The sequence below is a fragment of the Sapajus apella genome, unplaced genomic scaffold (assembly GCF_009761245.1).
Source record: "Sapajus apella isolate SASKATOON/1434 unplaced genomic scaffold, GSC_monkey_1.0 scaffold103, whole genome shotgun sequence".
In the NCBI taxonomy this organism is placed as follows: Eukaryota; Metazoa; Chordata; class Mammalia; order Primates; family Cebidae; genus Sapajus; species Sapajus apella.
Window position 1 is genome coordinate 6,983,502 of NW_022437043.1, and position 15,673 is coordinate 6,999,174.

Sequence of the window (15,673 nt, forward strand, 5' to 3'; positions counted from 1 at the left end):
CCCTACCTCTCTTCCTGCCTCACTCTCTCCCTCTTTAACGTGCTCCCTTCCTCCTCTCCTTCTTTCCTTGTCACCTGCCCTCCAGTGGTTGATTTTCCTCACTCACCACCCCACCCTCCTTTGTTGCCCCTCACTCACCTGCTCACTTAAGCCCTCCCTGCCTCTCTTCCTCCCTGCATTTGTCCCTTCCTCCTGTGCCAGCTTGCTTGCTCCTTCTTCTCTTCCTCTTCCTTTTCCTCCCTTGCTTACTCCTTCCTTTGTTTCTTCCCTCCCTCGCACACCTGCTGGCTCCCTCTTTCCTTCCCTCCTAGCTTTCTTCCCAGGCTCCCTTTCTCGCTTGGTGGATAGATTTCTCTCTCTCTGGTTAGTCTACACACTCCGTCCCTCACTGGCTCACCCTCCCCTTTCCTCTCTTTCCCTTGCTCCCTCACCTGCTTTCTCCCCTGCCAGAGTCCCTCTTTTTCTTCCTTGCCTACTCTGTCCTTTCCTCTTTAACTTGCCTGTTTCTTTCCTCCCTCCTTCCCTTGCCTCCCTCCCTCCCTCTCTCCTTCCCTCACTTGCTTCCCCTCCCTCCCTAGCTCCCTCTTTTCCCTCCCTTCCTCCAAATTTCATAGGAGTCCCCTTCTCCTCCCCTTCTATTTCTTTCCCCCTTCCTCCTTCCCTCCTTTGCTCTCCCTGTGTGGCTTGCTCACTCCTTGCATCTTTCCCTGCCTTTTCCCTTCCCCGGCTGGCTGTCTCCCTAGCTGACTCCCTTTCTCCCTTGCTAGCTCTATCTCTTTCTCCCTATCCCACAGGACCCCTCCCTCCCTCCCTCCTTCTATACTCCCTCCCTCTTTACTCCTTTCCTCCCTCTCTCCTTCCTCCTACACTCCTTCAGTCTCTCCTTTCGCCAACCCTCCCTCTCTCTCTTCCTCCCTCCTTGCTCCTACCCTCCACCAGTCTCTCTTTCCTTGCACCCTCCCTCCCTCCCTCCTTCCTGCTGCCCTCCCTCCACCATCCTGCCCTCTCCCTCCTCCTACTCTCCCTCCCTCCTTCATCCCTCCTCCCTCCATCTGCCTCCTGGGTTCAAGCAATTCTCCTGCCTCAGCCTCCCGAGTAGCTGGGACTACAGGCATGCGCCACCATGCTCAGCTAATTTTTGTATTTTTAGTAGAGACGGGGTTTTACCTTGTTGACCAGGGTGGTCTCGATCTCTTGACCTCATGATCCACTCGCCTTGGCCTCCCAAAGTGCTGGGATTATAGGCTTGAGCCACCGCGCCCAACCTCTCCCTCTTTTTTTCCTATCGCTCCTTCATTCCCTCCCTCCTTCCTTCCGTCCTTCCTCCTGTCCTCCTCCCTCCTATCCTCCCTTCTTCCCTCTTTCTTCCTTTCCTCCCTCCCTTCATCTCCCTCCCTCAGGCTCTCCTTTATCCTGCCCTCTCTCCCTTCTTCTTCATACCCTCCCTCCCTTTGTCCTTCCTCCTACCTTTACTTCCACTCTCCTTCCTCCTACCCTCCCTTCCTTACCCCCTTTCTCCTTCCTTCTGTTCCTCCCCCTTCCTCCTTTTTGCCCTCAGTACCTGCTTCTTCCCAACCTCCCTTCCTTTCTTTATTTCTTCCTTCCTTTCTTCTTCCCCTTCCCTCCCTCCTTCCTCCTTCCTTCTCTCCCTTTCTCTTTCCCCCTTCCTTCCTTCTCTTCTTTTTTTCTTCCTCTCTCCATCCTTCCTTCTACCCTTTCTCCCTACCTTCTTTTTTGTTTTCTCCCTCCTTCTCTTTTTTCTTTCTCCCTCCTTCTCCCCTTCCTCCTTCCCTCCCTCTCCCCCTCGTTTCCTCCCTCTTTCCTTCTGTTCTTCCTTCCTCCTACCCTCCCTTCTTCTCTCATTTTTCCTTTTCTCCCTCCTTCCTGCTTTTCTCCCTTTCTTTCTCCTTTCCCCTCCTTTCCTTCTTTCTTCTACCCTCCCTCCCTCCCTTCTTCCGTGTACCCTCCCTTTCACCCTCCATTCTCCTATTCTTCCTTTTATCCTCCTTCCTTCTTGTGTCCCTCCCTCCTTCCTCCTTCCTTCCTCTCTCCCTCCTTCCTTTCTCCTTCCTCCTTGCCTCCCTCCTTCTCTCCTTCCTGTTTCTCTCTGTCTGATTCCTTTTACCCTCCATCTCTCCCTCTTCCCTCCCTGTCTTCCTTCTTCCTCCTACCCTTTCTTTCTCTCTTCTTCTTCCATCTCTCCTTTTCTTTCTCCTTCCCTCCCTCCTTCCTCCTTGCTTCCCTCCCTTCTTCCTCCTAACCTCCCTTTCTCCTTCCTTCCTCCTACCTTCCCTCTGCACCATCCTTCCCCCTCAGCACCCTACTTCCCCCCCTCCTTTTTCCTCCTTCCTTCTCTCCCTTCTTCCTTTCTCCTTTTCTTCTTTCCCTCCCTACCTTTTATCTCCTTCCCTTTCTCCCTCCCTTTTTGCTCCCACCCTTCCTCCCTCTCACCTTCCCCCCTATTTTCTTCCACTGTCCTTCCTCCTACCCTCCTTTCCTCTTTCCTTCCTGTCTTCCTCTTTCCCTCCTTCCCTCCTTCATTCCCTTCCTCCTTCCTTCCCTCACTTTCTCCTTCCTTCCTTATCTCTTTCTCTCCTTCCTCCTACCCTTTTTTCTCCCTCCTTCTTCCTGCCCTCTCTCCCAGCCTCCTCCTGTCTACCCTTCTTTCCTCCTTCCCTTCTTTCTCCTCCCTTCCTTCCTTTTACCTTCCTTTAGTCCCTACTTCCTCCTATCCTCTCTTTCTCCTTTTTTTCTGTCTCCCTCTTCTTCTCCTCCCTCCCTCCCTCCTCTCTTCCTCTCATTCTCCCTCTTCGTCCTACCCTCTCTTTTTCTTCCTACCCTCTTTCCTTCTGCCCCCTTCCCTCCCTCGCTTCTTTCTCCTCCTTTTTCTCCCTTCCTCCTTCCTATCCTCCCTCCTTTTTTCCTCCTTCTCTTTCTTTCTCTTCCTTTCTTTCTCCTTCCCTCCCTCCTTCCTCCTAACTTCTTTCTTCCCTTTTTTCTCCTTCCCTTTCTTTTTCCTCATTCCTCCTACCTTCTGTTTCTTCATCTTCCTCCTATCCTCCCTCCCACCCTCTTTCCTTCTACTCTCTCTCCCTCCCTCCCTCTTTCCTTCCTTCTCTTCCACCTTCTTCCTTGTCTCCTTCCATCCTTTCTTCCTTCTACCTTCCCTCAGTCCCTGTTTTCTACTTCCCTCCCTCCATTCCTCTTTCCTTCTATCCTCCCTCCTTCCTCCTTTTCTCTCCCTTTCCTTCTACCCTCCCTTTCTCTTTTCTCCTTTCCTCCCTCCCTCTTTTTCCTTCTACCCTTCCTCCTTTCTTCCTCCTTCGTTCCATCCCTGCTTTCTTCTTGCCTCCTTTCCTTTCTCCTTCCTCCTGACCTCCTTTCTCCTTCCTTTTTCCCTCCTTCCCTCCCTCCTTTATTCTCTCCTTCCACCCTCCCTCCTTCCCTTCCTTTCTTTTCTTTCTTCCCTTCCTTTCTCCCTCCTTCTCCCCTCCCTTCTTTTTGCCTCCTTCCCTCCCTCCTTTTTCCTTTTGTTTTCCCTCTCTACTTCCTTCTTCCCTCCCTCCCACTCTCCTGCCTCCTTTCTTCCTTCTTTCCTCATTTATTCAGTCACTGTCTTTTTCTTTTTCTCTTTCTCAGTGGCTTTTCTCACACATTTCTTGCCCCTCCCTCCCCACCCCACGCCCACCTACCCTCCTCTCTCCTTCCCTCCCTTGTTCTCCCTTTGTCTCCTGCCTTCTCCCTTGCTGGCTCTCTCTGTGGCTTGGAGAGCTATGCTGTGCCTTAGCCTCAGTGGTGTTAAGAACCCTGTGGGTGATCCCTGGCCAACAGAAAGGGGAAGGGAGGGTGGAAGTGGAAGAGAGGGAGGGGTGGGCACTTAGCAAATTCTGGGACTTGGAGCACCCCTCCTCTGTTGGCCAGGACAGAGGGCCCCTACCAAGTCCTATGGAGGAGGGTTGTCTTCCTTTCACACGATTAAGTAGTACAGAAAGTCTTTTGTTTAGGGGAGGTGTGGAGATGGCATAAGGAGAGACAGGAGACAGTAGCCATTGCCCAGAGCAGTGGAAGAGAGAGGTTCCTGCCCTGGTGTTGCCACCAGCTTACTGTGTGAACCTGAGCACATCACTTTTTTCTGAGCCTTGGTTTCCTTGACTGCCAAACCAGAGGGTTGGTCCTGTCTGTGTTCTGAAAATTGAGAGGGGAAAGGTGAGGGAAGAAGGCTGCAGTGGACTGTAAGCTGCACGTAGGAAGAAGAGTTAGGGGCCTTCCTGTGTCCTCATTGTCTCTCTAAACCAATGTTTGACCTCCAGAGGGCAGAGCACTGGAAGGTGCTCCCCAGACAGAGGTTCTTCTCACCCTCAGCCTGGCCTGGCCCTTCCTTGTCTGACCTCTGGGTGACTCCCCACCCTCTGCCCACTGCAGACCTTTATATCTGCTTAGGCTCCCTCTGCGCCTGTCTGCCTCCCCCACTCTCTCACTATTGCCCTCCGCAAACATTCTTACTCATTCTTTAGACTAGGACACAAAACACAGGCTTATTTTCTATCTCTAGCTCCCCTTTCTGTGGCTTCCTTCTATCCCTCCCTCCAGAGTAGGCGTCAGATTTCCCATTCATGATTCTCAGAGGGCAGATTGCTGCTCCTAGGCCCCGTGTCCCATTATGTTGCCTCTGGCACTGTAAGAATCCACACCTAGGAGGCCCTATCCTCTGTTTGGTGGTGGTGGTACAGTTTTGGGGCAGGCCTTTCCTGTCATTTCTTTGGTTTAGTTTTTCTGATGAGCCACTCACATCAACCAGAAGCTGGCTCTCAGAGCTACCCTGAAGATTTATGCCAGGAAATGTGATTGCTTCCCATCCTTCACCCTTCTCCCCTGTGACTTTTACCTCTAAGCAGAAAGGACAGGGCTGTCTGTCTGGTTGTCACCTCCTCTCCTCTCTACACATAGGAGCCCAACGCACCTTGTCTGGATGACTTCGTGTACATCTGTGATGATAATTATCAGCGAGATGAGATGCTTAAGATGGAAATCCATATCCTGCATGTCCTCAAATTTGACATCAACATTCCCGTTGCCTATCATTTTCTGCGTAGATATGCTAAGGTAAGAGAGAAGAGACACATCTTCATTCTCCTACTGCTGAGTTAGTCTCCTCTATACCAAGTGGCTGCCTGAGTAGTGTGAAGGGGAAAGGGACAACAGGGGGCAGGGAGTTTTCTCCTTCCATCCAACCTCCTAGGTTAAAGGTTGGCAATCTTTATGAAACAGTGGGAGGCGGGCAGGCATGAGTTACAGATTGCTGCAGTGTGCCTATAAGGTTTTGAGGTGAGGACAGAGTTGGGGAGGGGAAACGTTTCTTTGATCAGGGAGGGACACATGGAAAGCTTTGAGGGTATGCTGGCAATATTCTTATTCTTTGCCTGAGTACTGGTTACAAGGGAGGTCCCTTTATAATTCATTGTATTGTGCAAATGTGTGTGATGTACTTTTCTCTTTGTGTGTGTGATAGTTTATACTTTAAAAAGAATAAGTTTAAACAAGAAAAGAGAAAAGGTTGTTTTGAACTATGGAACACTTCATAGGGAGGACCAGGTACAGAGTCATGTTGGGAGGACTTTGGCTTTTTAAAGGATGACCTGTATAGCAAGGGGGGATGTGGGCCAGTACCATACACACAGTTGATAATTTGATTAAAATCCTAAAGGTGGCAAATCCCACTGACCATTTCAGAATCCCCGCTAAGGAGTCTGCTTTTGTGGGTAGGGAAGATGAGGTGAGTTATGGTTGCAGGAGAGAGGCACATTACTCAAACAGAGGGCCACTGAGGCTTGGGATGAGATACTGGAGAGGTAGTCCTCTGCTTGGTGCCGGTTTTCTGAATTGATTTCTGAGTCAGTCTTCTCATTTCCTTTAGTGTATCCACACCAGTATGAAGACACTGACCTTGTCCCGCTACATCTGTGAGATGAGTCTGCAGGAATACGACTATGTCCAGGAGAAAGCTTCCAAGCTAGCTACTGCCGCCTTACTCCTGGCCCTCTACATGAGGAATCTCGGACACTGGGTAAACACTTGTGAGATAGGAGTATGGGGGTAGGGATTTAAAAAGCACAAGGTCAGCTCAGGGGGAAGGTGTAAATTAGGGCCACGGGAAACTCTTGGAGACAAACCTGCCATGTACTCACAATTATGAACTCTAACACCTGGACAACTTGGGGCAAAGGTTTCTACAGCAATAGTTTTGAATTATGTCATTTTTCATTATCAAAGTTCCCTTTGTTCCAAAGAAAGCTCATCTGAAAGCCCTATATTACATACCAGACTACTGTGAAGGTACTCTGGTTGTCACAGAGGATAGTGTGACCCTACTTCTTATCCCCGGCCCTGTTCCCCTCTTGCCTCTTGCAATTCCCTCAACAAGGCTGACTCCTGAGGGAGCTTGTCGGAATAGGGTTTGAAAAACGTTGAGCCAGAGAAGAGTAGTGAAAGCAACTGGCTGTGAGTATAAAAGTGGCATTCAGGGGCATGACTATAGTGTTCTCCTCTGAAGAAGCCCTCAAAGCCTCCAGCTCTAATACAGATAAAACTCATATTTGATGCTTTCTCGATTTTATGAAAAGTTGAGGGTTAAAGCAGCTTTAGAGAATTTTGCATTCTTACTGATGATATGTATAATATGCAATCCAAGCAGTAGAAGTATGCTTGCAAATGCAGCCCCCCTGCCCAACCACTCCTGAGCTCCTCCTACCTAAAAATCCTGGAGCCACTGAGGGAAGAAGCTGTGTGTGTTGAGAAAGAACCACATAAAGTAGTTACATGAACTTGGACAAGCCATATTGAAATTTCCTGAAACAGAGAAAGCATTCAATAGATGACAGTGATGATGAAAAAGAATAAATAATACTCATAGCTGGCATTTAATGAGTGCTTAGACAGTGATCTAAGCACTTTGTGTATTAACTCATTTAATCTCCATAACAACCCCACACGATAGTACTGTTATCCCTGTTTTGCAGATAAGAAATAACTCCCATGTTTATACAGCTGATGAGAGGTGGAGCTAGGCTTTGGAAACTAGGAGTGGTGTTCACAATCTAAACCAATTGCATAATCAGGATGGGAATGGCCACAGCTCTGGAGTTAAGGACCTGGAGGCCCCAGGCTACATCAGGCTTTGACCCTTGGATCCCAGGGAAATCCAGTGGACCCTTAGGGCAACAGCTGATGGGTTCAGGGCAGCAAACTGTGGGCCAACTAAGATAGAAATATTTCAGGGTTTTCACACTTGGTGACTAAACCAGTGCATATCAGCTAAATATCAGCCTGAATCTGAAATCCAGTAGTCTGGCTCCACAATCCTCTATGTTAACGTACTGCCTCTCCTGTAGATAAAGGAGGCTTCACAGAAGAGGTGACTTTTGGGCTGGGTCTTAAAGGGTGTGTAAGAACTTGTGAGAAGAGACATTCTAGGCAGAGGGAGCAATAATTATAAAGACATGAAGGCATTAGAAGGGAGCGTGACCTGACTTCAAACTATACTACAAGGTTACAGTTAATCAAAACAGCATGGTACTCACACCAAAACAGATATATAGTCTAATGGAACAGAACAGAGGCCTCAAAAATAACGCCATACACCTACAACCATCTGATCTTTGACAAACCTGACAAAAGCAATGGGGAAAGGATTCCCTATTTAATAAATGGTGTTGGAAAAACTGGCTAGCCATATGCAGGAAGATGAAACTGGAACCCTTCCTTATTATACCTTATACAAAAATTAACTCAAGATGTAACATTTAAATGTAAGACCTAAAACCATAAAAACCCTAGAAGAAAACCTAGGCAATACCATTTAGGACATAGGCATGGGCAAAGACTTCATGACTAAAACACCAAAAGCAATGACAACAAAAGCCAAAATTGACAAATGGGATCTAATTAAACTAAAGAGCTTCTGCACAACAAAGGAAACTATCATCGGAGTGAGCAGGCAGCCTACAGAATGGGAGAAAATTTTTGCAGTCTACCCATCTGACAAAGGGCTAATACCCAGAATCTACAAAGAACTTAAATAAATTTACAAGAAAAAAACCCCATCAAAAAGTGGGCAAAGGATATCAACAGACACTTCTCGGAAGAAGACATTTATGTGGCCGAAAAACATATGAAAAAAAGCTCATCATCACTGGTCATTAGAGAAATGTAAATCAAAACCACAGTGAGATACTATCTCATGCCAGTAAGAATGGTCATCATTAAAATGTCAGGAGACAACAGATGCTGGTGAGGATGTGGAGAAATAGGAATGCTCTTACACTGTTGGTGGGAGTGTGAATTAGTTCAACCATTGTGGAAGACGGTGTGGCAATTCCTCAAGGATCTAGAAATAGAAATACCATTTGACCGAGCAATCCCATTACTGGGTATATATCCAAAGGATTATAAATCATTCTGTTATAAAGACACATGCACACGTATGTTTATTGCAGCACTGTTCACAATAGCAAAGACTTGGAACCAACCCAAATGCCCATCAGTGATAGACTGGATAAAGAAAATGTTGCACATATACATCATGGAATACTATGCAGCCATAAAGGATGAGTTCATGTCCTTTGCCAGGGACATGGATGAATCTGCAAACCATCATTCTCAGAAAACTGACACAAGAACAGAAAACCAAACATCACATGTTCTCACTCATAAGTGGGTGTTGAACAATGAGAACACATGGACACAGGAAGGGGAACATCACACACAGGACCTGTCGGGGTGAGGGGCTAGGGGAGGGATTCCATTAGGAGAAATAGCTAATGTAGATGACGGGGTGATGTATGCAGAAAACCACCATGGCATGTGTATAACTATATAACAAACCTGTGTGCTTTGCACCTGTATCCCAGAACTTAAAGTATATATTAACAAAAAAAAAGAAAAAAAAAAAAACAGCGGGGTAAGATGTTAACAATGGGTAAACTTGCGTGAAAGAAAAATGGGTGTTATTTGTATATGTTTACTTTTATAACATTTTTACTTTAATATTAATATTTAAGAAAAGACGGAAGTGGCCAGGCGCAGTGGCTCACACCTGTAATCCCAGCACTTTGGGAGGCTGAGGTGGGTGGATCACTTGAGGTCAGGAGTTCAAAACCAGACTGTTCAACATGGCGAAACCCCGTCTCTACTAAAAATACAAAATTAGCTGGGCATGGTGGTACATGCCTGTAATCCCAGCTACTCGGGAGGCTGAGGCAGGAGAATCGCTTGAACCCGGGAGGTGGAGGTTGTACTGAGCCAAGATCGTGCCACTGCACCCCACCCTGGGCAACAAAAACAAAAACCCATCCCAATTAAAAAAAAAAAAAAAAAAAAAAAAAAGGAGCATGTTGTATTTGGGGCACAATAAGGCATCCCCTATGGATAGAGCAGAGAGTATGGTAAATGGAGAGGTGCTAATGATGTTAATAGTGACAGATGAGACCAGAATGGTAGATTGTGGTCAGATTGTGAATGAAAGGCCTTGTATGCCATGCTGAGAGACCACTTTACACTAAGGCATTGAAGGTTTTTTAGGCAAGGAAGTGACTTGCTCCTGTTTGTGTGTTTTAGAAACAGTACTGGTATAGCAATATAGAAGAAGGTAGAGTAGATGAGAGAGAGTATGAAGGTGGGAACACCAGTGAGTGGGCTATTATAATATAGTCAAGGTGAAACACTGAGGGTCTGAACTGACACAGTGGCACTGGGGCCTTTTAATCTTATTTAACACACCCAGTCTACTCCATTACCCCTTGTGTTACTCCCCTACTTAGCATGCCAATGACTGCCCTTTACCTGTGGTGGTCGTTTTCAAACAGTATTTGGGGGAGCCCTGGTTTTCCTGCAGAAGTATCCCAGGGACCATGTAAAAGATAAAGGGGTCCAAATTTGTGGGCTTCTTAGCTCCTACCCCCACTTCCAGGTAAGATATTTGGGCTTCTAGGTAAGACACTTGAGAAAAAGGAGTTCAAGGAAAATAATGTGAGACATTTTTTGAGGAAACCACTGACTTATAAATCCTTTCTTTCTCTATCTTTTGAGCTCCCCCTTCACCACCCATTGTGGACATGCTCTCCTCTGTGAAGCTTTCTGTGACTTTCCTGACAGAGTTCATGGGTCCTGTGCTCTGTTCCTCCAGTATCCTATGCTCACTTCCATTATAGCACTTATGACACATTTTGTAACTCTCTCTTTGCATGTCTGTCTCCTCTACTGGACTAGAGACTCCTCAAGGGCAGGTGCCTCATTCATTTTTACGTTCCCAGGATCCTACATATAGGTCTTGGTAATCCTAGCTAGCATTGTTTGGGTACTTACTATGTTCCAGACTCTGTTCTAGCACTTACTATGTGCCAGACTTTGTTCTATGTGTGATACACACACACACACAAACACACACACACACACACACTCACTTAATCCTATGATGAAATTACTGTAATAATCCCTGTTTGGCAGATTGGGAAACTGAGGCCCCAAGAGGTTAATTAACTGGCTCAAGGCCAAGCTGTTAGGTGAACTGAAATTTGACCTGAAGCATTTTGCCTCCAGGACCTCTGCTCTTAAACACTGCTATACCACTTCTGCCACATGATAAGGATTCTTAGTTGAGTGAGAAAATGAACCTGTTGAATTAGAGCCAGAGAGGAGGATCCACCTTAAGTTCATGTTGGCTGTTGAGTTGGGACCTAAACTTTGTTTTGGGGTTTACCTGGCTGTTAGCTCTGGACCTGAGAGTGAGTAAATTACAAAATCAGTCCTGTTCCTTAGGACTGGTAGATTTCTATTTACATGAACATCTGTGACCAGGGCTAATATATATATTTTTAAGAGATAGGGTCTTGTTCTGTCATTCAGGCTGGAGTTCAGTGGTGCAATCATAGCTCACTGTAGCTTCCAACTCCTGGGCTCAAGCAATCCTCCTGCCTCAGCCTCCCAAGTAGCTGAGACCATAGGTGCATACCATCATGCCCAGCTAATTTTTAATTTTTTTTTATAGAGATAGGGTTTTGCCATGTTGTCCAGGTTGGTCTTGAATTCCTGGGTTCAAGCAGTCCTCCTGCCTCGGGCTCCTAATGTGCTGAGATTACAGGCATGATCCCTACCATGCCTGGCCAAGAGCTAATATCTAACTGGTACATATGGATATAGCCATCCCAGTAGTTTGTAGCTGGAACCTATTCTTCTAGATAACATAGTATAATTATTGATCAGTGCCCATACTGTGTGAATCTTTGAAATGTTTTGAATGTCATCTCTGCTTAAACCATATATGAGAAGCTTGGATTTGAGATAGCAGAGATGGAGGAAGGGTGTGCTTCCTATATTAGAAATCACTATTCGTGCTGCTTCTTCCAGGTTCCCATCCTGGAGTATTACAGTGACTACAAGGTCTCTGAGCTTTACTCTCTGGTCAGACGGCTGAACAAACTGCTGACTTTCACTTCTTACTATAATCTCAAGGCTGTGTATACCAAGTATTCTAACCCGTAAGTACCAAGCCTCAGCTGAGGTTGAGTTTGTGTTCATTCACGGGGAAGCTTTAAAATACTAGGCCTAGACTAGCCTCACTTAAGAGAAGAAGATTCAGGCATTTTTTACCTTCTTTTCTACTCTAGGGTTAAAGCAAGATAGGGAACCAAGGGTCCTGTGTCCCATCTGTTCCATGGAGCCTGATTGTCTTTGCCCTATTCTATACTGAGCAGACCCTTTTTCCTTTTGCAGGGTCTTCTTTGAAGTCACCAAAATCCCCACCTTGGATATGTTGAAGCTGGAGGAGATTCTGAAGTACGATTGTATGGCTGAGGGCCCGGTACTCTAGCCGCAGCCTCAGGGCCAGGCATGCATGTTAATAGGATATCTTTATTCTATGTTTGAATTGGTCTTCTGATCGCCTTTATTCATTTTTCCTCTCTGTTTGTCTTTTCCCTAACTGATAATGCTATAAATATTTATGTTGTTTGTTTTTATGAAAGAAAAAATATTGTCATATTTGACTAGAAATTTAATAAAAAATTAATGGTTGTTGTTAAAATGGCTCACATCCCCTCTTATTGTTCAGGAGCCCCATGCACAGCTCGAGAATTTTTTTTTCTTCCTAGTCAACGCTGAGCCCCAGTGCCTAGATTACCCAATTTCCTCTTCTGTTTAGAAGCCTTCTCCTCATGGTAAGAGGAATTGAGCTAACTGAACTGATGGATGGATCTGTAGAAGGAGGATTCTGTGGGGGTGGTGCCCAGTCCAAGGAGAAAGCTCCTTACCTGACAGGCAGTCCTCACTGTTCAGAGCTGGGCAGCTGGCAGTGTAGGATAATACCCTTTGGTCTCAATCACAGGTATTTTGCTTTCTTTGCTTCTTCCTAGATGGTGAAAAGTTGGGGATCGGGATTTTAATCTAAATGTAGCCTTGCTTTCAGTTACGCAGCTTTTTAGAGTCTTAATTTGAAAATACCCTTGGAATGGTATGTGCCAAAACCATTTTTGGCCTTGTCTTTTGCCAAGAGAAGAAATTCCTCCCTGTGAAATCAGCAAGGTGTCCCATGAATGCAAGCATCAACTACTTGCACAATCTTGAATTCATATAGCATTAAGAGGTTCTGAGTTTATTCTCACTCTGCCCTACCTTTGGGGTGATGTGTACTGGGACAGTTACTTAAGTTGTTAATCGAGAAGTGGAACATCTGCTATGCCAGTTGTTCAAGAGCCACTACCTCAGTCTCTCAGTCTCACCCCAGGACCTCCACACAGTCCAGCAAGTAATGTCTACCACAGCAGGAGACCTCTAGGACTCTATTCTAGTATTGTAGCTGGCAATTATCCTGATTGGTCTGTGGCCATTTGTTACCACTTGTCAAATATTTTGAATATCAGTCCTGGAGGGTGGACATTTGGTGGAGAGGACAATCAAGGAAGCAGTTATGGGGAAAATGCCTCTTCAATTCTGTCCCAAGACTCCCCTTGCTATTTTAATTACATCACCTTTTCTGATGTTAGAGACAGATGGATGAGCATGCCAAGCCGTTAGATGTCTCAGTGCTTTCCTTCTCTTTGAATCAGTTTCCCATTCTTCCTCCTGACTTTCTTTGCCTTGGAGGCCAGGCACCACTAGGTTTCCTCCTGCCCTATTCCACTGTATTACAAGATGACTAAGGACTACAGCCAGAGAGGTCCAAACTGCTCGGCATTGGTTCTGCTGGCACAGCCAACTTTGCATAAACATGGTAAAAGCACTAGGCTGGAAGCTATCTTGCAAATCTCCAGCCTTATTAAAAGGATGTGTCTTGTATCTGCTTTTGAATTCTGGGGCTTTACATCAAGGGGAAAAAATTAACCAGTTGAATTATTTCCCCCTTTTTACCAACCCTGTTCTTGTTGTTTTTGCAAATGCCTCAACATTTATTTTACACACACGCATCACCACTTCAAAATTAAGATAGTTATTAGAACCGGATCCTGTTAAAGGTGGGTGCAAAAATTATTGCAGTTTTTACCATTCTTTTAATGGCAAAAACCACGATTACTTTTGCACCAATCTAATATTTAGTGACTTGTTAAAGAAGTACATCTGTTACTTTATCAGGAATTTGCTGGCCCAATGAGGTGGCTCATGCCTGTCATCCCAACACTTAGGGAGGTCAAGGCAGGAAGATCACTCAAACCCAAGAGTTCGAGACCAACCTGGGCAACACAATGAGATCCTGTCTCTATAGAAAGTTAAAAAAATTAGCCAGGCAGAGTGGCACATGCCTGTGGTCCCAGCTACTCAGGAGGCTGAGGCAGGATGATCTCTTGAGCCCAGGAGGTAGAGGTTGTAGTAAGCCATGATCATGCCACTGCACTCCAGCCTGGGCAATAAAGCAAGACACTGCTTCAAGAAAAAAAAAAAAAGAATTTGCTTTTATGTTTTGATGACTCTCTCTATATAAATCTAGCTTTCTTTGTAAACATATATTTTTAACAGTTTTCTTAACTGAATGGAAATTATTATATTTATATATGTATATAACTTTATATCTCCCTATATCTTTAAGATCATAACAGTTTGAAAAACAAAACTAAAAAATTCTAAAAGTTTAAATAAACTACAAAATCATCTATATAGGTCATAAAAACACTCTGGTAGACAAATGTGCCCAGTAATTCATAAGTAAAACAAATGTAGAAAGCCTGTGAAATAATGTGATATGCTTCGAAAAATGACGGACACATAGCATAAATATCTAATAAATGGTGGTGGTACTCTATAGCAGTGGAAGGGGCACAGAGTGGCTACAGAGGTGAGGAGGGGTGAGACTGCTAAAAAAAAGACTTGTATGTTGAAGGTTTTTATACTAAGAGTTTTGATTTGGGGGATGTACCAAGGTTCAATCAGAAAATAGAACTACTCTAGTTATTTCAAACAGAGGAAATGTAATGCAGGGAATTGGTTACTCAAGGACAAAAGAGCTAAGGAGCCACACACACAGTATGAAGCTTCTGTTTTACTTAGGGTTGGAGGGGCAATAGCAAGAGATGGTATCACCAGAGCCCCAGATGTCAGGGATATCAAGCTGAACTTGGAACCAGTGACCAGTTAGGACCAGTGAGGGTAGGACTGATGAAAGGAGGCTGAAGCCAGGAAGGAGACACAGTTACTGCCAGACGTATTGCTAGAGGTAGAGTGAGAAAGGAAATAGCCTGGCTTCTTTATATTTTAATAGTTTTGGGGGAATAGGTGGTTTTTTGTTACATGGATAATTTATTTAGTGGTAATCTGAGATTTTGGTGCACCTGTCACCCAAGCAGTATACATTGTACCCTATTTGTGTAGTTGTTTATCCCTCCCCCTCCCCCACCCTTCCCCCAGGTCCCCAAAGTCCATTATATCATTCTTATGCCTTTGCATCCTAATAGCTTAGCTCCCACTTATAAGTGAGAACATATAATATTTGGTTTTCCATTCCTGAGTTACTTCACTTAGAAAAATGGTCTCCATTTGTTCTCCAATTCCATCCATATTGCTGTAAATGCCATTATTTTGTTCCCTTTTATGGCTGAGTAGTATTCCATGGTGTATATATACCACATTTTCCCATCTACTCATTGGTTGATGGGCATTTTAGATTAGTTTCATATTTTTGTAGTTGTGAATTATGCTGCTATTAATGTGTGTGCAAGTGTCTTTTTCATATAATGACTTCTTTTCCTTTGCGTGTTTACCCAGTAGTGGGATCACTGGATTGAGTGGTAGTTCTACTTTTAGTTCTTTAAGGAATCTCCATACTGTTTTCCATAGTGGTTGTACTAGTTTACAATCCCACCAGCAGTGTAAAAGTGTTCCCTTTGCAACACATCAACATCTACTATTTTTTCACTTTTTGGAGTAAGGTTTTCTCTCACTGTGATTTTAATTTGTATTTCCCTGATAATTAGCAATGTTGAACATTTTTCCATATGTTTGTTAGTAATTTGTATATTTTCTTTTGAGAATTGTCTATTCTTGTCCTTTGTCTACTTTTCGATGGGGTTGTTTTTTTTCTTACTGATTTGTTCGAGTTCCTTGTAGATTCTGGATATTAGTCCTTTGTCAGATACGTAGTTTGTGAATATTTTTTTCCCACTCTATGGTTGTCTGTTTACTCTGCTGATTATTT

General features: G+C 44.9%; 1 protein-coding gene across 1 annotated transcript in view; it reads left to right on the forward strand.

The window, feature by feature from the left end:
• The window catches only part of CCNB3 (cyclin B3), a 64,119-nt gene extending 52,043 nt beyond the window's left edge, over positions 1 to 12,076 (forward strand). The window contains exons 10-13 of the mRNA XM_032258542.1: positions 4,948 to 5,103; positions 5,915 to 6,064; positions 11,401 to 11,531; positions 11,767 to 12,076. Coding sequence (XP_032114433.1) covers positions 4,948 to 5,103; positions 5,915 to 6,064; positions 11,401 to 11,531; positions 11,767 to 11,863 — 534 coding nt within the window. The 3' untranslated portion in view covers positions 11,864 to 12,076. The remainder of the gene's footprint in view (positions 1 to 4,947; positions 5,104 to 5,914; positions 6,065 to 11,400; positions 11,532 to 11,766) is intronic.
• Positions 12,077 to 15,673: the final 3,597 nt, after the last annotated feature.